Source organism: Oncorhynchus keta, chromosome 32, assembly GCF_023373465.1.
Source record: "Oncorhynchus keta strain PuntledgeMale-10-30-2019 chromosome 32, Oket_V2, whole genome shotgun sequence".
In the NCBI taxonomy this organism is placed as follows: Eukaryota; Metazoa; Chordata; class Actinopteri; order Salmoniformes; family Salmonidae; genus Oncorhynchus; species Oncorhynchus keta.
In genome coordinates, this window is record NC_068452.1 from 2,769,128 (window position 1) to 2,793,454 (window position 24,327).

The following is a 24,327-nucleotide window of genomic DNA, read 5'->3' on the forward strand; positions in this document are numbered from 1 at the left end:
ATCTTCACGGGTGATGTCAGACACTTGTGGCAAAGGGCTGGAACAGAAGATGGGACTCACATGACTACAGTGTTCTAGGATTACAGTACGGCAATATGAGATGGACTTAATATCAAGCAATATCTAATACATACATTACTTCATGGAAGCAAATCACACTTGCCCCCCAAAATGTACGATAAGACCAACTTCAATTCAAACGTAATAAGTAGGCTACAACTTCGCAATGACACTCCCCTGACTTTTATTGACAATTAGACAAATGCCATTTAAAATGTGCTTATTAAGGTGTCTTTACAGATATGAATAAACAATTCCACCATCCCCAACAATTCCACTGTAAAACATGTGTGCGCCGCATTTTCAACAGCCTAAAGAGGCGTGCGTTCCCATCGCCGAGAGACTGTGAACAAGCCTGGTGTCTGGAGTCCCCCCCATCACATCCTCACATTTTCACTTATGGAACGACGCCCTTCAAAAGCTCACCAAAGACTTGAGATGCTAATGAAGCATTACCTAATTCAAACATGAAGCCTCCCTCTCTTTTCCTAGCTCCGTCTCCCCGTTTCTCTGCATCAGCTGTGATGAATGACTTATAATGAGTCCCTGCTGCGTTGTTCAACTGGCTGCTTCTTCCAAAGCTCCCCCCCCACTCCCCTTTTTCTCTCTATGGATGAAATCATTGGAAAACGACCCGTCTCCAGGCTGCCTCGTTTCAATGCCATTGCACAGTGTTTCTAAGCCTATGCTTAACACGAGTTCGATTTGACTGTGTGAAATGTACCCAACCCCAGCCCACCACAGGTAGCTTGTGCCTCCCCTCAGCCACCCTGTCCCACTCATATGAACCGGTCCTATTCATAACCCGAGTGTGAACACATGCCCCGTATAATTCCATATGTGTGGAATGTTCAAACGTAACAGCAGTGAATATTCTCTCTATTAAAAGGGAGAGTAGATGAAGGTCTCTGCTCTTTAGCCGAAATGGGAACCACCTGCTGGACTGAGGTGGCGGGTAGGCCTAAGCCCTTCCACTCGATATATGGGGTGACCCACTTTACCTCCAGACGGGTGGCGAAGAAAAGGCGGTACTTTAAATACATTTACTCCACCGAGATCCCCGGCGGGTTCCAAACCGTTGGATGTGGCTTCCAAACCGGAGTCGTTAGTGATTAAGTAAACAGAGTGGGAGATTTGTTCTCGCTGTCACTCACGTTAGCCAACGAGGCCCGGCTGAGCCAAGCGAGAGCTGAACCAGGGACAAAGTAGCATTAAATTGCAGGGAATCCTTTGCCCTCCACCAAAAGGGAAAGTGCCAGCTGAAATTGCAACCTCACCACATGGCAAATGCACTTTCCCTTCCCCATGGGGCAATCTGCGATGAAGCCCTCCTGGGGGATATTACAGAGCGATATTAAGACGTTAAGGCCAGTTCGGCGTTAAATTGTACACATACCACTGTGGTGAGGTAACACTCCTTGAAAAGTAATAGCAGTGACACGGGTATGTGAACGAAGGTACGGTCAGTATAGAGTTAACCCCTTAGCTTCTGAGGAGGAGCTAGTGAGGTCGGTGGTGTCAAGGCACCTGAAGAGAAGTTCTGGGTCAAACACAGGGAGGTCGATCGATGCTGGAATTCAGTCAAATCCACACTATGGCAAACACCCAAAATGGTGAAAATGCAAGCTTTAAGTGAAGGAGAAGTGACAAAACATGTTTTACCTCAGTGCAAGAACAACATTATATTCCCTCCTTGACCTTAACAGGCCACAGGACTCAACCATCTGATGGACGTTTGGAAAGGAACAAGACAAATGTACAATGCTGGAGTGTGTTGCGCAGTCTAACAGCGTCCATTTTAAAAGCTTAACGCCAGCTAAGACCATTTAATGTCATCTAAGACACTTTAAAGAGGCAGATTACTCAAAGACACGGTAATGAGAACGACTTAAACCAAAAGTTTGTTTCCAAGCATTGTCTCATTCTCAAACAATCAAGTAGTTAAGATGGGGGGGTGAGCCTGCTGGTGAAATCATAGTTTACTTCGCTTACATGGAGTTTTTACTGCTTATTACTGCTTATTTTTACTGCGTATTAGTTTGTGGTTTTCCAAGGGACAAAATGCACAATTAATAGTTTGCGAATGAGCGTGTCACTGCCAGGCAATCTGGATGTGGTTGTTGTGAGTGGAGGACCAAGGAGCCTCTCCCACTGACTCGCTGGGCCCAGGACAGGGCTATGAGCTAGGGGACATCTGGAGGTGATCTGGGGCCCCGTTGAGAAACAGACGAGGTGCAGATGAGCTGGAGCCGGGCGACACTTCGGTCTCTGACGCCCTGCCCTGGGCTGCTGCTGTGGGGTGGTGAGTTGTCTCCATCAAAGAGAAAAAGTATGTTTGTGTGTGTGTGTTGAGTGCGCCCACCTACGTGTGTGCGTCAGACCAACGTGTTGGACCGGAGAGCTTCTTCCTCAGTCTCCACATTCACCCACGCCGGTGGTCGGACGCCACTGGTTGATGAGTAACTCGATGAGTGACTCTTTATACTGGAGTATGAGACGGAGAGGCAGCCAGCTAATCTTCACATCCCCTTTAAATCATTCAAAGACGATCATCAAACGCACTCCTCCCTTTAAGACCAATAACATCCCCACAGTGAGGACAGTTGTCAGCTAGCAGTCTTTTTAATTGCTGACAAAAGGGTCAGGAGGAAAGTTGGCACTTGTAATTGTTTATTCGAAGATGCTGTGGATGTGATATTGCACATGCTGTGCTTAACGGGCGATATACGTAGGGTTGAATTGTCTTGGGTTGAGTTTTTTATCCAGCTATTCCAAGCACAATTAGCCGTGGACAGGCTTTGCTGCTCCCTTTAAAAGCAGACTCAGGGTCATTCAATCCATAGGGCTCTACAGCACTGGCAATCCCTTAGCCAATGAGAACAGATGACCAACAAAATGGGAAAAGAAAGAAAGAAATACATGAACAAGGGCTTTTTATTCTGCCTCTTCTTTCACAGCTGTTCCCTCTCTGGTGGTGAAGCGAGCTAAACAAGGCCACATTCAAATCGAGCTAATTTTGTTAAAAGGGTAAATGATCATTAAAGTTCAATTAAGGTTCACCGCATTGCAATGCATTCCCATTCCTCAGTGTGTTTTGAAAACAGCTCGCTTTTAATCTGTCATCTCGTTCATATTCCGCTGCAAATGGTTGTTTAGTATACTTTTATACACATATGCCTCTATCGCTCATGTTTGAGATTGTGCCAGACCCTGTAATATAACATTCACACTGCCTTCAGCGCACTGACATTATTGGTGCAAATGAGAGAGAAAAGACTGGGTTTGTAAAAAGGAATAGGCTTTTCCTAAATAATTATATTTACTTTCCGTACAGTTGTCCTAACATGACAAAGAATGTGTGAAGAGGTGTTAAATCTCCCTCTCCGGGTCGTGCCTCGCCCTCTCCGTCACATAGTTGGCACATCCATAGACCACTCCTCTTTTCTGGCGTCTGGGAATTCCTGCCCATTGCCTTTTAATGTGGGTCTCATTTCTGCTGCTTGTGTGTGTGTGTGTGTGTGTGTGTGTGTGTGTGTGTGTGTGTGTGTGTGTGTGTGTGTGTGTGTGTGTGTGTGTGTGTGTGTGTGTGTGTGTGTGTGTGTGTGTGCGTGCGTGCGTGCGTGCGTGCGTGCGCGTGCGTGCGTGCGTGCGTGCGCACGCATGTGTGTGTGTTACTAACGACTGTCACGAGCGGAGCGCCACATTCGTTCCAGATGTAGAGCAGCTAATCAAAGCCAAGATCCTCCGAGCAAGACAGCGGCCTGGACTGACGGCGGGAATACCTCCTACGTGCTTTATGGCATCTATAAAAAATAAAACATTTAAATACAATAAATCGGAGAATTCTCTCTCTCTCTCTCTCTCCCTCCTCTTTCTCACTCTCAGACAAAAACTACAGCTTTTATCAAGGTCTCCGAGCTGCGACAGTATTTAAATGGTTAACAGTAGACTGCCACGTGCACAGGGAAAACAAGTTGTTTAGCCTCGACCACAATACAGATCTACACAGAGATCGTCTGTGTATTCTTGGTCTGCTGTTTCAGAGCACAAATTGCATATGAATCATGGGACGTGCCTGAGATGAGAGGAACGGCAATACTGTGTCACCCAAAACACTAACTATTCCAACGTGTATAACACATGGAAAGCCCCGAGCGATGCCAGGTATGACCCCTTTTCTCCCAGTGTCGCTATATAATACTGTTAAATGTGTGACTGGAGAATCAGCCTATTGGCACTTCTCCAGTTCAGCCACATAAATAAACATTAGACACTCATTTAGGTATATGGCCTTTCTTCCCAAACCATCATTGGCAGAGGAGTCCATGCATTGGGTTAACATCTCTTTAAATCACTAGATGGTTGAGGTAGTACTACACAAGCCTGGTCCCAGATCTGTCCGTGCTATCATGTGCGGTCGCGCCAATGACCACAGGAGTTGGCAAGACGGCACAAACAGATCTGAGACCAAGCTAAGGTACTACACAACCTGAAGAAGTTCCAGAGTTCCAAACTTAGACTTCCATCAAAAGGATATGACTTAGTCAATCCTGACTGTTGAATTGTACTCTTTAATACATGAATGGCAGTTTGCCGCATATCTCTCTCCACTCTCCTCCAGCTGGACTGTCTTTGTGATCCCATCCTGACCACCTCATCTTTGTCACAAACCCCCTCTGGAAAAAAAGATAGGAGAAACCGACCAAACACCTCACCAGCCATTTGTGAGAGAGTGCAAGAGAAGCAAATGGAACCTCAAAGAAGAAGCCATTGGGAAGCGAAACTAGTGAGACCATTTGCAAGATCAGGGACATGGCACATGCAATGCCAGCAAATGGAATGACAAAGAAGATGAAGCTGTGCGAAGAAGTGAAAAGAGTGAATCAATCTCACAGGGAAAACTTAAGTAGACGTTTGAATGATGAAGCTACCTTCCCCAGAAACCCTTTGAGTTCCCACACGCTAATTTGCTAGCGGTCGCAAACCGAAAATCATACACATGGTTAGCAGATGTTAATGCGAGTGTAGCGAAATGCTTGTGCTTCTAGTTCCGACAATGCAGTAATAATAATAAGTAAGTAATCTAACTAACAATTCCAAAACTACTGTCTTATACACACAAGTGTAAGGGGATAAAGAATATGTACATAAAGATATATGAATGAGTGATGGTACAGAGCGGCATAGGCAAGATACAGTAGATGGTATCGAGTACAGTATATACATATGAGATGAGTATGTAAACAAAGTGGCAGAGTTAGTGGCTAGTGATACATGTATTCGCTGCTCTGGCCCCCCAATGGTGGAACAAACTCCCTCACGATGCCAGGACAGCGGAGTCAATCACCACCTTCCGGAGACACCTGAAACCCCACCTCTTTAAGGAATACCTAGGATAGGATAAGTAATCCTTCTCACCCCCCCTAAAAGATTTAGATGCACTATTGTAAAGTGGCTGTTCCACTGGATGTCATAAGGTGAATGCACCAATTTGTAAGTCGCTCTGGATAAGAGCGTCTGCTAAATGACTTAAATGTAAATGTAAATGTATTACATAAAGATGCAGTAGATGATATAGAGTACAGTATATACGTATACATATGAGATGAATAATGTAGGGTATGTAAACATTATATTAGGTAGCATTGTTTAAAGTGGCTAGTGATATATTTTACATAATTTCCCATCAATTCCCATTATTAAAGTGGCTGGAGTTGAGTCAGTGTGTTGGCAGCAGCCACTCAATGTTAGTGGTGGCTGTTTAACAGTCTGATGGCCTTGAGATAGAAGTAGTTTTTCAGTCTCTCGGTCCCAGCTTTGATGCACCTGTACTGACCTCGCCTTCTGGATGATAGCGGGGTGAACAGGCAGTGGCTCGGGTGGTTGTTGTCCTTGATGATCTTTATGGCCTTCCGGTAACATCAGGTGGTGTAGGTGTCCTGGAGGGCAGGTAGTTTGCCCCCGGTGATGCGTTGTGCAGACCTCATTACCCTCTGGAGAGACTTACGGTTGTGGGCGGAGCAGTTGCCGTACCAGGCGGTGATACAGCCCGCCAGGATGCTCTCGATTGTGCATCTGTAGAAGTTTGTGAGTGCTTTTGGTGACAAGCCGAATTTCTTCAGCCTCCTGAGGTTGAAGAGGCGCTGCTGCGCCTTCTTCACGATGCTGTCTGTGTGGGTGGACCAATTCAGTTTGTCGTCATGTGTATGCCGAGGAACTTAAAACTTGCTACCCTCTCCACTACTGTTCCATCGATGTGGATAGGGGGGTGTTCCCTCTGCTGTTTCCTGAAGTCCACAATCATCTCCTTAGTTTAGTTGACGTTGAGTGTGAGGTTATTTTCCTGACACCACACTCCGAGGGCCCTCACCTCCTCCCTGTAGGCCGTCTCGTCGTTGTTGGTAATCAAGCCTACCACTGTTGTGTCGTCCGCAAACTTGATGATTGAGTTGGAGGCGTGCGTGGCCACGGAGTCGTGGGTGAACAGGGAGTACAGGAGAGGGCTCAGAACGCACCCTTGTGGGGCCCCAGTGTTGAGGATCAGCGGGGTGGAGATGTTGTTGCCTACCCTCACCACCTGGGGGCGGCCCGTCAGGAAGTCCAGTACCCAGTTGCACAGGGCGGGGTCGAGACCCAGGGTCTCGAGCTTGATGACGAGCTTAGAGGGTACTATGGTGTTAAATACCGAGCTGTAGTCGATGAACAGCATTCTCACATAGGTATTCCTCTTGTCCAGATGGGTTAGGGCAGTGTACAGTTTGGTTGAGATTGCATCGTCTGTGGACCTATTTGGGCGGTAAGCAAATTGGAGTGGGTCTAGGGTGTCAGGTAGGGTGGAGGTGATATGGTCCTTGACTAGTCTCTCAAAGCACTTCATGATGACGGAAGTGAGTGCTACGGGGCGGTAGTCGTTTAGCTCAGTTACCTTAGCTTTCTTTTGAACAGGAACAATGGTGGCCCTCTTGAAGCATGTGGGAACAGCAGACTGGGATAGGGATTGATTGAATATGTCCGTAAACACACCAGCCAGCTGGTCTGCGCATGCTCTGAGGGCGCGGCTGGGGATGCCGTCTGGGCCTGCAGCCTTGCGAGGGTTAACACGTTTAAATGTTTTACTCACCTCGGCTGCAGTGAAGGAGAGGCTGCATGTTTTGGTTGCAGGCCGTGTCAGTGGCACTGTATTGTCCTCAAAGCGGGCAAAAAAGTTATTTAGTCTGCCTGGGAGCAAGACATCCTGGTCCGTGACGGGGCTGGTTTTCTTTTTGTAATCCGTGATTGACTGTATACCCTGCCACATACCTCTTGTGTCTGAGCCGTTGAATTGAGATTCTACTTTGTCTCTATACTAACGCATAGCTTGTTTGATTACCTTGCGGAGGGAATAGCTACACTGTTTGTATTCGGTCATGTTTCCGGTCACCTTGCCCTGATTAAAAGCAGTGGTTCGCGCTTTCAGTTTCACGCGAATGCTGCCATCAATCCACGGTTTCTGGTTTGGGAATGTTTTAATCATTGCTATGGGAACGACATCTTCAACGCACGTTCTAATGAACTCGCACACCGAATCAGCGTATTCGTCAATGTTGTTGTCTGACGCAATATGAAACATATCCCAGTCCACGTGATGGAAGCAGTCTTGGAGTGTGGAATCAGATTGGTCGGACCAGCGTTAAACAGACCTCAGCGTGGGAGCTTCTTCGTTTAGTTTCTGTCTTGTTTTCAGATTAGCCTTGTTAAAATCCCCAGCTACAATGAATGCAGCCCCAGGATGTATGGATTCCAGTTTGCAAAGAGTCAAATAAAGTTTGTTCAGAGCCATCGATGTGTCTGCTTGGGGGGGAATATATACGGCTGTGATTATAATCGAAGATAATTCCCTTGGTAGATAATGCGGTCGACATTTGATTGTGAGGAATTCTAAATCAGGTGAACAGAAAGACTTGAGTTCCTGTATGCTGTTGTGACCACACCACGTCTCGTTAGACATAAGGCATACGCCCCCGCCCCTCTTCTTACCAGAAAGATGTTTGTTTCTGTCTGCGCGATGCGTGGAGAAACCAGCTGGCTGCACCGACTCCGATCGCGTCTCTCCAGTGAGCCATGTTTCTGTGAAGCAAAGAACGTTACAGTCTCTGATGTCCCTCTGGAATGCTACCCTTGCTCGGATTTCATCAACCTTGTTGTCAAGAGACTGGACATTGGCGAGAAGTATACTGGGGAGTGGTGCACGATGTGCCCGTCTCCGGAGTCTGACCAGAAGACCGCTACGTTTCCCTCTTTTACGAAGTCGTTTTTTTGGGTCGCCGGCTGGGATCCATTCCGTTGTCCTGGGTGAAAGGCAGAACACAGGATCCGCTTCGCGAAAGTCATATTCTTGGTCGTACTGATGGTGAGTTGATGCTGCTCTTATATTCAGTAGTTCTTCTCGACTGTATGTAATGAAACCTAAGATGACCTGGGGTACTAATGTAAGCAATAACACATAAAAAAAACTAAAAACTGCATAGTTTCCTAGGAACGCGAAGCGGCGGCCATCTCTGTCGCTTGCCCTAACCTGAATCTCCTTCGCCTCATTGTTACTTTGTCCCCTTCCAATCTGCCGTAGTGACACTGTGTCCCAGACAGAGAGGGATGCAACTACCATCAGGTGGGACAAGGAGATGGCATATGATCGATCGTGTTCAGGTCAGGATTTGTCAAACAGGAGGCCCGTCTAGCATTTTCCCGCCTTGGCAATTTTTTGTCACTCGATCACAGAGCAGTGTCATTATGAATGGGGTGGGCAGTGAATTCATACTCCTGCAGCAGCGCTAGTCTGCACAGTAGACATTCCCAGATAATGTAGACATTATCCTGGATAATGACGTGGTTTTAACCAGCTTCTCCCGCTGGATTGGTTGTTCCCAGATCTTTCTCAATTACAACTTGATCACATTCGTCAGATGATCTCTATGAGAAAGAAGCAGGAGAGAAGCGTAACTGCTGTGAGATATTCAGAATACGTCATTTCAAATGTCCTTTTCCCCAAAAGCTATTAAAATGACTGCATATGGAAAGACCTGTGCTGCCCACCACCTTCTCGCCCAGAGTTCTGTCCACAAACCTCTGGCAAGTTCCCAGGCCTTTCAGAAAATATTTTCCATCTGAGTCAGAAGTTTAGAGTGTCACAGTCACCAAGTGGGCATGAACCCGGTTATACAAGCTGAGGCAGACCCTGTGTACTGATCCAGGACCAGCTTACCCTCCCCAAATCCTAACCTTAATCATAAGGAAAGAACATTTTAAACTGACCTTAGATCAGTGTCCCTACTCTGACCTATAAACATCCGACTCAGAGGAAGTGACTAAATATGTACATGTACTGAGACTGTTACAGAAAGGAGGGCTTCCACAGAACACCTTCAGAGAAGAGAGAGATTTGTGGAAAATAACAGTAGTGTGACTCAAGTCAAATTAGGCTATTCTTCAATGAGAGAGGGTACAACACGGCAGCCAGCAGTAGCACTTGACACGTTCAGCGTTCCAAAGCACCATAACACTGAACCTGAAAACTATCCGTGAACCACCAACAGACTTGTTTTAAGGTGTTAGGATTGAAGGTATACAAGGTGTATTTTCTTATATCTAGTACATGAAGAATCCTCCCTATGTCCAAGTCTGTGGGGCAGAGTCGTGTCAAACTCCAGCCACCAAGTCAGTTGGTCATATCCACTCTCTGTAACTGCTACTCAAAGCTCAGTGACACCAGACAAAAGTCGGGCGTGTCTTCATGTATGACGACACCCATTTTCGTGACACGAACACCACCCCCACCCCTCCGTCCTCATCCCTAAGCCCTACTAAGTTGTTACCTGACCACCCTACCGTTGGCTCGCAGCTGGAGCAAAGCGGACGGGTGATAAATCAATCGTCGACCTTGCCCCGGCAACCCGGCTCCGCCTCAACGCCGAGTGCCGCCATTAGCGTACGTTTATTTGTTCGCGGGACTGTTTCTCTGAAGAGTGTGACCAAGAGCTCTGTTCTCCACAGCCAGGGTTGACCACCCAACTGGTGAGATCACTGGTCCTCCAGCAGTTCTAACCAAACAGTCCAGAATGTTCCCCGGGTTCCACTATTTATTTGGACCTCATTAGAGTTCCCCGGCCGCGACTCTGATGATGCAGCAGCGAATCAATGACGTAATTATTAGTGGGAAATAACAGACTAATGACTATGTCATAGAAACATATCTCCCTATTTCCCCCAGCATAAAGAGTCCTTTACAAAGAGAGAGGGTGGTAGTTGTTTCATACTATTGAGGCCTAGAAATAGCCTGGTCGCAGATCTGTGTGCCATCTTGCTAGGTCCTATATACAGTATGGTCATTGTCATGCCAAACAACCATAAGAGTTGTCTATACAGCACACACAGATCTGGGACCAGGCTAGCCCATAGGCCCATCTTCAACACTGACAATAGGCTCCTATTATGACCTGATATGGCTCAAAAAATAAATAAGTCATCACTTACTCATATAGAAATGGATACACGTCTAACAATCTTAGCAAGTGTCCGACATAACAATCCTGGATGTTTAGGCCACATGTATCTGTTCAAAGTGATCTTCCTTCTGGATCTTTCTGTCATCTTCCACCGGCAGATCTCAATCTAAATTAAGTTTTGTTTCTCTCTCTCTCTGGTCTGAATGAGCTCACTTCTGTACAAAAATATAGTCGCCTAACAGAAAGATATGGACACAGTGTTGCCTAGCGATGGTGAAATCCACTCAGAGTGTTATTAGTAAAACAGAAAAAGACCCAGGCAGGAGAACACACAGAGGTCACGGCTGGGATATTTGATGTGCAAGCGGCGAGCAGCACATTTTGGCGGAGTCGTCGCAGGGCCGCAGTCTATTTATTAAAGTGGAGAAGAGGTGGAGGAAAGAAAACAGAACAAACAGCAATGACTGATTCCTCTGAAAGGTTTGTGCGTGGGGAATTTGAAGGGGATCGGCTTAGCGGGAAACTTTGTTGATTAAATAGCATCAAACAGCGTGTGGAAAATAAATGAACTCATCCATCCATTTGATCAGCCCACGTCGACTATGTTGGATTTTTTAATGAGGCTTGTAATAGGGAAGATAGACAAACCCTGGAATGAAAGGGTGTGTGTGTGTGTGTGTGTGTGTGTGTGTGTGTGTGTGTGTGTGTGTGTGTGTGTGTGTGTGTGTGTGTGTGTGTGTGTGTGTGTGTGTGTGTGTGTGTTTGTGTTTGTGTTTGTGTGTGTGTGTGCACGTACGCTTAACCACACACCCTCCTTTCCCTGGTTATTCCAACCAAAGTGAGGGTGTATTGTGGAAAACTAGTCCCTACAGCTGGAACCCTCCACAGCCCGGCGAAAAGACCCACTTTTACAAGACTGGCCGTCACTCATAATCACAGACCACTGTGACACGGGCTGATGTCATTGTTCCAGACCCGAATCAGAGAAATATCAACACCAATAAAGTCAAACCATGTTGATTCTAGCAGCAAAAACCTTCATTTCGTTGATATAGAACATTTAGTGAGACGCACAGGGACATTTTCTGCCACATTGAATTTGGAAATAAAAATATGGTTGATTTACGCCACATCATGTCAGAAATATGAACAGGCCTGGTGATGACACATATCATAAATAATCTTCACACCCAAAAACATAGATTGACTTTTTCTTTTTATAGGTATTGAAGAAACAGAACAAAAAGAGGGAAAAATCTACTGTCCAAATGGGAAAAAGGCTTTCTTGTCTTCACAGATCACACCTGCAAAGCCTGGGGATTAAAACTGCTACTACTTTGCTCAACCCTTTCTCACCATTCATTGTAGATTCACAGTGTTTTTTAAGACAGGGATGGAAGAGAAACCGAGGGCCTTGGGTTCATTTCTTAAACTCATAACAGGTCACCTTCACTGATGACCCTGGCTTCAAGCTCTTTCCCAAAAAGGAGCCGACTGCAACCTCCACTGCACTCAGGTCAGAGGCTAGCTCCGAGCACAGAGCTTAATCTATTTACAGGGAAACACTGCAACAGGACTGAGATCAGAAGAAAAACGGAACCCCTAAAAAGACAGAGAAAGGGAACACTCAAACTGTCGGAGTCTCGGCTTTTCAAATTAAATCAATTTTCCCTGCCTCTCCAAAAGCATTATGCCAGCCTGTTACTTTTACGTTGTCAATTTTGTCATTTAATACAAGTAAGAAATGCAGCACCTACAAAGCTGTACGACGCAATAAAACGGGTCACTTAAGTACAACACGGCAAGAAAAACATTCCAAACACTTATTCACACAAAGTATGCAGAAAACATTAACTGAACCTCTGTGTCTCATAAGGGCATATAAAGCATGAACTGTTCTGTTAGGTTGTGTGTGTGCGCGTGTGTGTGTTCCCTGAGTGTGTTCCCTGAGTGTGTCCCCTGAGAGTGTTCTCTTAGTGTGTGCGTGCCTGCAGGCCCGCATTCCATCATGCATTTGGGTATATAGCCCTATAGCTTAAAGACCTTTTTAAAACACCAGCATATCCTTAATTGTACCATCAAATACAGTATGCCCATCAGAACCTGGGTGGTATGATGTCTTTAGGGTGGCATGGCTTGGTTTGGTGTGGATTCAAGTCACCCACCAGTTTCTCCAGCCTGCAGCCACGGCGTCCTCTACCCCAGCACCCTGCAAGGCCTGCGGGGCCCTATGCAGACCGTCCCGCCCCTAAATCAAGCAAGAGAACTCTCAGGCTAACAGCAATCAGTATGCCTGGCTGTTTGAAGTCCTTCCCTGGCCTCCCCTGCTCACCACGCTGTGTGATATATCCTATTTTTTCCACCTGTCCCACACCTCTTCTGGGACCATGACATCTCAGCCATAACTCACAGAGAGGAGAGAGAGAAGAAGGAGTGGCGAAAGAGGTGAGGTGGAGAGAGGAGGGAGAGGGTAGGGGAACAGAGAGAGGGAAGATGGGAGGAGGCAGAGGAGAAAGAGAGAGGAGGTCGAGGTGGACGAGGCAGAGGAGGTAGAGAGGAGGCAGAGAGAGAGAGGGATAAGTAAGAGCCAGAGAGAGAGAGAAAGAGGAAAGAGGGTTAAAATGGTACGATGCATCACCGGGATATGTGTGCAACAAACGTTCAACATTCGCCTTCTGCTACCATTTCTGCCAATGCGTCTACGCACACAGATTGACGCATACGTTCGATAAATCCAGCGTATAAAGCCACACAGAACGCACTGCAACTGCCTCCGCAATGCAATGGCAAGGGCAGCGCTCCGTTGGAAACTAATGTACTTCTGGTGTACCAAAATGCAACGACACTGTCGGTGGGATCGAGGCGTAAAGGAGAGAAAATACAGAGAAGGGAGAAGAGAAGGGCAGAGGTAAAGAGGCAGGGAAGAGAGAAAGCGAGGGAAGCCTGTAGGCTCCAGAGCCCTGAGGGCCTGTGTGTGAGACCGGGTGAGTAATAGTCAGTTGGTCTCGTGAACTCTGAGCCCCTCTGTAAATTCAGATGGGAAGCCGGTGGAGACTGCAGGATGTTGGACTGATCCACTATTGGATCCCCTCCCTCACATCTCATCCCTCTGTTTATCACCTCTAAGTAATACCCCCGGGGACAGGCATACAGGTGGGCCAGTCCGTGAGACCAGGCAGGCCTCCTAACACTCTTATTTGCCGGGTTTGGTTTCAATTTCAACCAGGCGGACCTGGTTAGAGGTTCGAACATGCACAGGGGACTAGGCGGCGTTTGGAGATGCATTCGGTCGTGATCGAAAATATGGAAAGAGTGAAAGAGAGCCGTTATCAAAAACTTTGGATAAAGTGCACTTTAGGGAAATGTGGTCTGCCTAGCTAAAATATCAAAGCCACTTTGTATCAGGGCTGAAGTGTTCAATCGCCTGCTGCGCTCGCTTGCTGCCGGGGCATCGGGTCCGGACTCTCAGTTAAACTCACCGTCGTCGCGTCAGACGATTTGCCGCGCCGAGGTCCTTTGTTATTGGAAACACTGACGCCACGCACTTCAAAAAAGAATGGTGAAAAGAGAAAAACACGTCAGTTCGGACTCTGAGGATCGAAGGGGAACCAATGATCCTTCTCTAGCTCAATAAGGTAAGAGGAGAGCAGGCTGAAACAATCAAGCCGTAGCTACCCTCTGACTCGGGGAGGATCGCAGGCCAAACGTCTACTGTTTGTTTCCCAGCAGCAGAAGGGAAACTCGTTTTTGTTTCCATCTCAAAAGGTCATTCGATTACACATCCCTGCGGGATCTGTTTCAGCACAGCCCCAGAAAAGGACCATACAAAGTCATCTGACCGAACTTGGAACTGGCCGTCTAAAATAAACACACTATAAATAAATTGAAATATGCATTGAATATTCATAGGTGGCCACCAAAACGGCTGAAGAACATAAACAAAGTGGTGTGATTTTGGGGCTATGGCTTCATCCGCTCTTCTCCGTTAGGACTAACAAGATAACTAAGAAGCTGTTTAACATTATTGGGATATAGCCTACATTTATAATGTCCCAGAGGAAGGAGTCTGGGCTCTTTAGGGAGAGAACATCAATCATGTCATCACATTGTGCTCATGGCGGGAGAAAGAAAAGCACCATTTAGTCCAACGGTCCACTAATTGTCTGGCCCGCGGGGGTTGTGGCGTTGCGGTGCGGCCCGGGAACATGCCAAGAACAGCAAGCAGGAACTAATGAACTCTGTGTAACGTTCCTCTATCAGACCACTAAGCCCACTCACTCCATACGCTCTATAGTCAATATACAGTGACACCAAGCATGATAGAAGTCCATCTCGCACTTCCTCTGCCCCCTATAGGCTTTGGGTGTCCTCCACACGTCAACAGCGCCCTAACATATTCTGTTCTCAGAAAACATCGCTTTGAAAGGAGACAAAGGCCAAAAGTGGCAAGTGATATATTATATATAAATATATTTTTCTTTTCTTTTTTTAAAGGCCCAGTGCAGTTAAAAACTAAATTTCCTGTGTTTCATATACATTTCCACACGAGGTTGGAATAACACTGTGAAAATGATGATAATGCCCTTTTAGTGTAAGAGCTGTTTGAAAAGGCAGCCTGAAATGTCTGCCTGTTTGGACTGCCTGGTGATATCACCAGGTTGTAAATTAGTTAATAGACCAATAAGAAACAGATTCCCAAACCTCTCTGCCAATAACAGCAAGTTTTCAGTTTTCCCCTCCACACTCAGACCACTCCCAGACAGTCCTAGCAAAATTGTTTAAGAAATTGTTCTTTGCTACAAAGGTGTTTCTGTTCATTTTAGATTTTTTTTTAATTGAAAACAATCCTGGTAAGATACTTAAATGTTACCCAGAAATGATTGGATATCGGGACAAAAACGGCTGCATTGGACCTTTAAAACGAATAATCAGGCAAAACTGGAGTCTCTTGGGGATACAAGTAAGAAATGTGTAGTTGAGATGGAGAGTGTACAGTTGAGGAAACAATGAGATCTAATGCTCCTGCGAGAGACGGTTGAGGAAACAATGAGATCTAATGGTCCTGCGAGAGGCGGATGATGACTATCTGGCATCCTACAACCTTTTCTCAAGTGCCTCCATCTGTAGACGAACCGGAGCGATATGCTCAGACCTGCCTTCTGCCCGCCGTCTGCCTCCTATTCCAGGACAGAGCTTGACTCTCTCCGCAAACGCATTAAAACAGTACGTCAGGGAGCTCACATTCCTCCTAACCAGACCATACAGCCTGACACAGTCACAGATCCACCCCCAGCAGAGCTCTTCTAGAAGGATGGCTAGATGTTCACATTCCTCCTAACCAGACTATACAGCCTGACACAGTCACAGATCCACCCCCAGCAGAGCTCTTCTAGAAGGATGGCTCGATGTTCACATTCCTCCTAACCAGACTATACAGCCTGACACAGTCACAGATCCACCCCCAGCAGAGCTCTTCTAGAAGGACGGCTAGATGTTTACATTCCTCCTAACCAGACTATACAGCCTGACACAGTCACAGATCCACCCCCAGCAGAGCTCTTCTAGAAGGATGGCTAGATGTTCACATTCCTCCTAACCAGACCATACAGCCTGACACAGTCACAGATCCACCCCCAGCAGAGCTCTTCTAGAAGGATGGCTAGATGTTCACATTCCTCCTAACCAGACTATACAGCCTGACACAGTCACAGATCCACCCCAGCAGAGCTCTTCTAGAAGGATGGCTAGATGTTCACATTCCTCCTAACCAGACCATACAGCCTGACACAGTCACAGATCCACCCCAGCAGAGCTCTTCTAGAAGGATGGCTAGATGTTCACATTCCTCCTAACCAGACTATACAGCCTGACACAGTCACAGATCCACCCCCAGCAGAGCTCTTCTAGAAGGATGGCTAGATGTTCACATTCCTCCTAACCAGACCATACAGCCTGACACAGTCACAGATCCACCCCCAGCAGAGCTCTTCTAGAAGGATGGCTAGATGTTCACATTCCTCCTAACCAGACTATACAGCCTGACACAGTCACAGATCCACCCCCAGCAGAGCTCTTCTAGAAGGATGGCTCGATGTTCACATTCCTCCTAACCAGACTATACAGCCTGACACAGTCACAGATCCACCCCCAGCAGAGCTCTTCTAGAAGGATGGCTAGATGTTCACATTCCTCCTAACCAGACTATACAGCCTGACACAGTCACAGATCCACCCCAGCAGAGCTCTTCTAGAAGGATGGCTAGATGTTCACATTCCTCCTAACCAGACTATACAGCCTGACACAGTCACAGATCCACCCCCAGCAGAGCTCTTCTAGAAGGATGGCTCGATGTTCACATTCCTCCTAACCAGACTATACAGCCTGACACAGTCACAGATCCACCCCCAGCAGAGCTCTTCTAGAAGGACGGCTAGATGTTTACATTCCTCCTAACCAGACTATACAGCCTGACACAGTCACAGATCCACCCCCAGCAGAGCTCTTCTAGAAGGACGGAAGGACGTTTTCTGAGAGCTCACCGTGAGGTCACTTTAACAATAGAGATGCATCGTCTACGTCCCAAACGGCACCCTATTCCCTATATAGTGCACTATTTCTGACCAGGATCTGGTGAAAAGTAGTGCACTGTGTAGGGAATAGGGTACAATTTGGGATGAACACTTTATTTAATTCTGTGACTCTGACCAAGGTGGCTTGGAACACCTGTAAAGGGTACTGACCCCTGTTCCATGACTGAAATAATAGCGTGTCTGATTGATTTCACACAGTGGTTTGGAGTAAGGTGTGGCTAGTCTGGTGTGTGGCTGGTAGAACTATGCATGAACTATATACATTCTTCCTTTGTTAGGGAGACACATACACAATATGATAAAGAGATTGTGTCTTACTGTTGAGGTGAAAGGTAGGGTGGACTTATCTGATTGACGCAGAGTAGGTCGTAGAAGAAATAGCAGACACACACACACACACACACACCCCTCCTTACCATTCTGCCCGTCCAGCTCGTTGCCTATATCCTGACCCATCAGCTTCTGTCGGCCGATGACGGCGGCTAACGCGTCCAACCCAGCATCCTGAACTGTTCAGAGAGAGGGAGAGGGACGAAGGGGTTAACTCAGCCCTGTTCAGCATAGAGAGAGACAGACAGAAATAGAGAGGTGCTCCATAAGAGAGAGACCTATACATTATAGCAGGGTTCCCCAACTGGCGGTCCGTGGGCCGAATTTGGCCAAAGGGGGATTTTATTTGTACCTCCAACTTTTCTGAGCAAAGAATTTTAAAAATCCTGCAAAGGTAAGCGTTGATACTATGATGACAACCTGATGTTTCCTCGAAAGTATATATCTACAGTGCCTTCAGAAAGTATTCAAACCCCTTGACTTTTTCCACATGTTGTTGTGTTACAGCCTGCATTTAAAATGGATTAAATTTAGATTTTTAGGGCACTGGCCTACACACACAATACCCATTTTTTAAAATACATTTTATGTCAACAAATTAATAAAAAATGATAACTAAAATGTCTTGAGTCAAGTATTCAACATATTTGTTATGGCAAGCCTAAATATGTTCAGGAGTAAAAATGTGCATAATAAGTTGCTTGGACTCACTCTGTGTCCAAAATAGTTTTTAACGTGATATTCGAATGATTACCTCATCTCTGTACCCCACACATATAATTATCTGTAAGGTCCCTCAGTCGAGCAGTGAATTTCAAACACAGATTCAACCACAAATATCAGGGAGGTTTTCCAATGCCTTGCAAAGAAGGACACCTATAAAAAATAAACAAATACATTTAAAAACACACATTTAATATCCCTTTGAGCATGGTGAAGTTATTAATTACACTTTGGATGGTGTATCAATACACCCAGTCACTACAAAGATACAGGCGTTCTTCCTAACTCAGTTGCCGGAGAGGAAGGAAACCGCTCAGGGATTTCACCATGACTTTAAAACAGTTCCAGAGTTTAATGGCTGTGATAGAAAACTGAGGATGGATCAACAACATTGTAGTTACTTCATAACACTGTGAAAAGAAAGAAGCCTGTACAGAATATAAATATTTCAAAACATGCATCCTGTTTGCCACAAGGCACAAAAGTAAAACTTTTTGTCCTGAATACAAATAAGTATGTTTGGGGCAAATCAAACAACGCATCACTGAGTACAACTATTCATATTTTCAAGCATAGTGGTGGCTGTATCATGTAATGGGTATACTTGTCATCAGCATGGACTACAGATTGTTTTAGGATAAAAAGAAACAGACTAGAGCTAATCACAGGCAAAATCCTTGAGGAAAACCTGGTTCAGACACAGGGAGAGAAATTCACGTTTCAGCAGGACAATAACCTAAAATACAAGGCCAAATATACACTGGAGTTGCTTACCAAGATGTCATTGAATGCTCCTGAGTGGCCTAGTTACAGTTTTGACTTAAATCTACCTGAACCAACTTAACAGAGCTTGAAGAATTGATTTATTATTTTACAATCCAGGTGTGAAAAGCTTACCCAGAAATACTCACAGCTGTAATTGCTGCCAAAGGTGATTGTAACTTTTTCCACTTTGACAGAGTATTTTGTGTAGATCATTGACAAAAAAATGACACTTAAATCCATTTGAATCCCACCTTGTTGTAGCACAACAAAATGTGGAAAAAGTCAAGGGGTGTGAATACTTTCTAAAGGCCCTGTATATATTTGTATTTATAAGACTGTAAAAACACCACCAAATCAGCTCTAAGGGATCTTCATTTAGGAAATCTGTTCCAAAGTATTCACACTCATCATAGAGAGACATACGTGATCGCATACAAATGTAAGCAAGGTTTGAAAATATTATGTTTCAGTGAAATATATCTGTTTTGGCTTATTTGCGGTCTACTTGCAGTCTACAAATGATTTGTAATTGCGTTCCGTGCCCCTGACCATCCCCTCAAGAAGAAAAAAATGGTCCCATAGCTGAATCTAGTTGATGATTCCTGCATTATACAGTTCATCAATAAACAACCCACAATTAGGAAAACCCCATTCAACTACCATACAAATACTCTAGAGCACATTACGCATCCAAACAGAAATGTGTCAGATGTAGCAGCGGAGAGGTGGTAAAACTATAAAGACATGCCGAAATTCTTCTTTAATGACTCATTGGTAGAGAGAGAGAGCAATTTTGTGATTTCACAGGGCAACCATTTGGTGAGTAGGAATGACGCTATTGGGGTTCAGCACTGGGGAGCAACACTAGGGGGCAGCGTGCCACAGGTGACTCACAGCACTTCAAACGCACACACACACGACAAAGACATGCCTTTACGCACGCACAAATAAACACACACACACACACCTCAGCCTGACTTCTGTTATTCTAACTGTTCTAACTGTACTGGGTGAAAAAGGAGAGGGGGGCAGCTGAACAGTGACTTTGTGACAGAGACGGATACATAACTTGTGGGAAACTATCATTCTCTATCACAATTTTACAGAGGGGTGGTGTTACACTGAGTTTGTCCAGGTTATTATATGTGCTTCATGGGGTTCAGGGATTTGGTGAGGAGAGGAGAAGGCCCTTTGTCTCTAAATTTGACACAGACACCACCACAGGAATCTGTGAGACCACAGATTTGGTTGCTCACTATAGGCCCTAAACTTACATCCGGAACTCCCAATGGGGGCTCACAACCTTGATGCGGTTTCACTGTATCCCCACAATACTGACAAACTGAAAATAGCCAGATCGCAGCCAGAACCGTAATGGAGACATAACAGAGGAGAGACTCATGTGGAGTCAGGTGAACTGTACTAGGATCAGCCTGGATGTTGCAGTTACAGTGCATGTGGGAACGATTTAGGAACTGGGAGAGGCTGGAATTCGAATCTGCTGAATGTGAGTTACTGTGTTCACCTCATCCTGTGACCGTGTGCATATAGTTATCAAGGTGTAGCCTCGAGGAGGACCGCCACCTCTGTGTTTCCTACTAGAGGCACTGATCACAGGTCAGTTTTGCATGGGTGAAGTTAGGCCTCTGAAGGTACAAGCTGATCTTAGATCTGATCAGGGGTGTATTCAGAGTCAGTGATGTGAAACGTTCGGACTGTTGTCGACAGATATACAATGAATAGAGCTGACAACACCCCCTAGTCTACCTGACAGTTCCACACCATACACTTCTATCTGAACTTTGTGTAACCTTACCCTCGACGATGCGCTGCTGCTGCTGTTTGATCGCGGAGAAGCCCAGGCCCCTGGTGTCCTCTGACTCGTTGACCAGCCAGGGGTTGGCCGAGGTCCCTCCTTCTCCCCCCGCCCCTGGCATCAGGGTCGACCTGGGAAATGTCACACAACAACATGATCAGCATGCCAAGGGTGGAGAGAACACACTCCCTGTACCTGTCAATCACCTGAACGGGACACACGTCGGAACTACCGACACGCGCCGTCAACCCTCGGCTTCGCAAACAAACACGGTACAATGGACACAAGTGCAACCTCTGTGGCAAGCGGATACATCTGTAACACTCATGTTACTCATCTGATGTGGACTTGTGTAACAACATGGCCTTCCCTTCAGATGAGACAAGGCTTATTTATTTTCTTGTTTGGTTTTTACGTTCTGAACAAGGAAGCAGATATGTTTAGTTGCTTTAAAAAAAAACTAGTACCGGCTTGTTCGACATGTAAACACTGCATGCTAATCATACACAGCCACGGGCCCTCAAGTTTACAGTTGTGTTTCACTCTGACTGACACACACACGCGCACACACACGGGCACGCACACCAGAGTGCTCTTGTTGTGTTGTGTAGTGCTTAACACTGTTGTGTGGTTTTGAGCTATTTTTCTGTTAATGGGGAAAAGCTGTCTGAGGCTGCCTCAGACCCAGAGGTTGTGTTGCGGTGAAGTGTCAAGCTCTCTGTTAGTACAGATAGATCAATCCCGTCCGTCAAGACAGTGTCACCTACTGGTCAGACCCAGCAATTCACCTCAGACAGCGCTGACTGGACTGACTGGAGGACTGGCATTGGCTGTCAGGGAAATTAGGATTGCAGCCATTGGCTGTCAGAAGTAGGCACTTAAAATCTCCTCCACATCCCTTAACAAAGCCCATTTACTACAATATCATACAGCTCATCAAATCCTTGTGGTACACTATGTTGAAAAGAATGAAAAATATGTCATTGTAGATGTGATTCCAGGCTCATAACAAACCACAATGTCACCAGGTAAAGTAATGGTGTGATCAGAAACCTCAAATAGGTATACTTGTGGACGTTGTGAAGTTCCTCTCCTCACGCTGGTATTGGACAGGACAGGTTGTACTAAATTTGAACTCAAAGTTGGTTGTGATGTGTGTCAAGCATGGCGCCATGACGACACCTCCTTCCTTCCTCTTTCCGAGGGCGAGTGTGTAGTTTGAAGCACCCCATCTCCCTCTCTTTACTCCTTGGCCCAGCTTACTCAGCAGCGGCGGCCAGGGCGAGACAAGGAGGTCGGTAGCCAGCGCTAAGCTAATCTTTCCGACAGGTTTGGTAACTATCCTACCGCGTGGCAGATCTCCACTTCCTCCCGCCGTGTGAAGATTAAAGCTTATCCAATTAACCGCCCACTGGGGCCCGCCAACTTATTAATCAGGCATCTCTGGGCAGCCCGCATCACACTCCACCGCCGCTGAGGACCCGACATACAGACAGGCCTCTGAGGCTGTAACTTGGACAAGGCCGATTGAACTCATTTCGACTTGTTGCAGTAGTGTAGTGTGTAGTGTTGTGGTGGCTCTCTTGTCGAGATGTGTGTTTTGTCATATATATATATATTTTAATCCCAGCCTCCATCCTCTTCAGGAGGCCTTTTGGTAGGCCGTCATTGTAAATAAGAGTTTGTTCTTAACTGACTTGCCTAGTTAAATAAAGGTTAAAACTATTTAAAATAAGGAGAGATTGATAATGGGAAAAGGGGTGGTAAGGGGCTTGGGGGTGTTCCAAAGAGGGTTGGGGTGCAGTGACCCTTCAAAATGGAGGCGCCACGTCTCTTCTTTGCTTGATTAGAGGCTAATCTCTCTCTAATGTATTGTTTCACAAATAAAATAAGCCCCCTTATCCCGGACCAACCCCTCTCCTCGAAAAAATGGAACAGCTTAGGTTATCCAAGCGAGGCTAATACCCACCCACCCCAAAGACCACACACTGAGTGCCAGGTCTACCTACCCACTCTTCCCCACCCCCTCTCAAATCATCCACCCACCCCACGTCAGTATCAAAGTACAGAATACACTGTACATCAAAATACAGTAACAGTCAAAAGTTTGGACACACCTACTCATTCCAGAGTTTTGCTTTATTTGTACTATTTTCTACATTGTAGAATAATAGTGAAGACATCAAAACTATGAAATAATGCATACGGAATCATGTAGTAACCAAGTGTTACAAATCAAAACATATTTTATATTTGTAGCCACCATTTGCCACTATGTAGCCACCCTTTGTCTTTATGACAGCTTTGCACACTCTGGCATCCTCTCAACCAGCTTCACCTGGAATGCTTTTCCAACAGTCTTGAAGGAGTTCCTACATATGCTGAGCACTTGTTGGCTCCTTTTCCTTCACTCTGCAGTCCAACTCATCCCAAACCATCTCAACTGGGTTGAGGTTGGGTGATTGGGGAGGCCAGGTCATTTGATGCAGCACTCCATCACGCTCCTTCTTGGTCAAATAGCCCTTACACAGCCTAGAGGTGTGTTATGCCATTGTCCTGTTGAAAAACAAATGCTAGTCCCACTAAGTGCAAACCAGATGGGATGGCGTATCGCTGCAGAATGTTGTGGTAGACATGCTGGTTAAGTATGCCTTGAAATCTAAAATCACAGACAGTGTCACCAGCAAAGCATCCCCACACCATCACACCACCTCCGCCACGCTTCACGGTGGGAACCACACATATACGGAGTTCCTCCGTTCACCTACTCTGCGTCTCACAAAGACAGGGCAGTTGGAGCCAAAAATCTCAAATTTGGACTCATCAGACCAGGACAGGACAGATTTCCACCAGTCTAATGTTGATTGCTTGTATTTCTTGGCCCAAGCAAGTTTCTTCTTCTTACTGGTTTCCTTTAATATTGGTTTCTTGCAGCAATTCGACCATGAAGGCCTGACTCATGCAGTCTCCTGTGAACAGTTGATAAAGAGATGTGACTGTTACTTGAACTCTGTGAAGCATTTATTTGGGCTGCAATTTCTGAGGCTGTTAACTAATGAACTTGTCCTATGCAACAGAGGTAACTTCCTTTCCTGTGGCAGTCCTCATGAGAGCCAGTTTCATCATAGCACTTGATGGTTTTTGCGACTGCACTTTGAGAAACTTTAAAAGTTATTGAAATTTTCCAGATTGACTGACCTTCGTCTTAAAGTAAATGATGGACTGTCTTTTCTTTTTGCTTATTTGAGCTGTTCTTGCCATAATATGGACTTGGTCTTTAACCAAATAGGGCTATCTTTTTTATATCTTTATTTTATTTAATACCACCCCTACCTTGTTATAACACAACTGATTGGCTCAAAAGCATTAAGGAAAGAAAAGCATTCCAGGTGAAGCTGGTTGAGAGACTGTCAAGAGTGTGCCAAGCTGTCATCAAGGCAAAGGGTGGCTACTTTGAAGAAGATAACATATCAAATATATTTGGATTTGTTTAAAACTTATTGGGTTACTACATGATTCCATATGTGTTAGTTCAAAGTTTTGATGTCTTCACTATTATTCT

At 45.7% G+C, this 24,327-nt stretch overlaps 1 protein-coding gene across 1 annotated transcript in view; it reads right to left on the minus strand.

The window, feature by feature from the left end:
* Positions 1-24,327, minus strand: part of LOC118389308 (syntaxin-8-like) — a 53,390-nt gene that overhangs the window by 23,541 nt on the left and 5,522 nt on the right. Inside the window, exons 5-6 of the mRNA XM_052490328.1 lie at positions 20,766-20,896; positions 17,548-17,640 (exon numbers count right to left, since the gene is read on the minus strand). Of these exons, the coding sequence (XP_052346288.1) occupies positions 17,548-17,640; positions 20,766-20,896 (224 nt within the window). The remainder of the gene's footprint in view (positions 1-17,547; positions 17,641-20,765; positions 20,897-24,327) is intronic.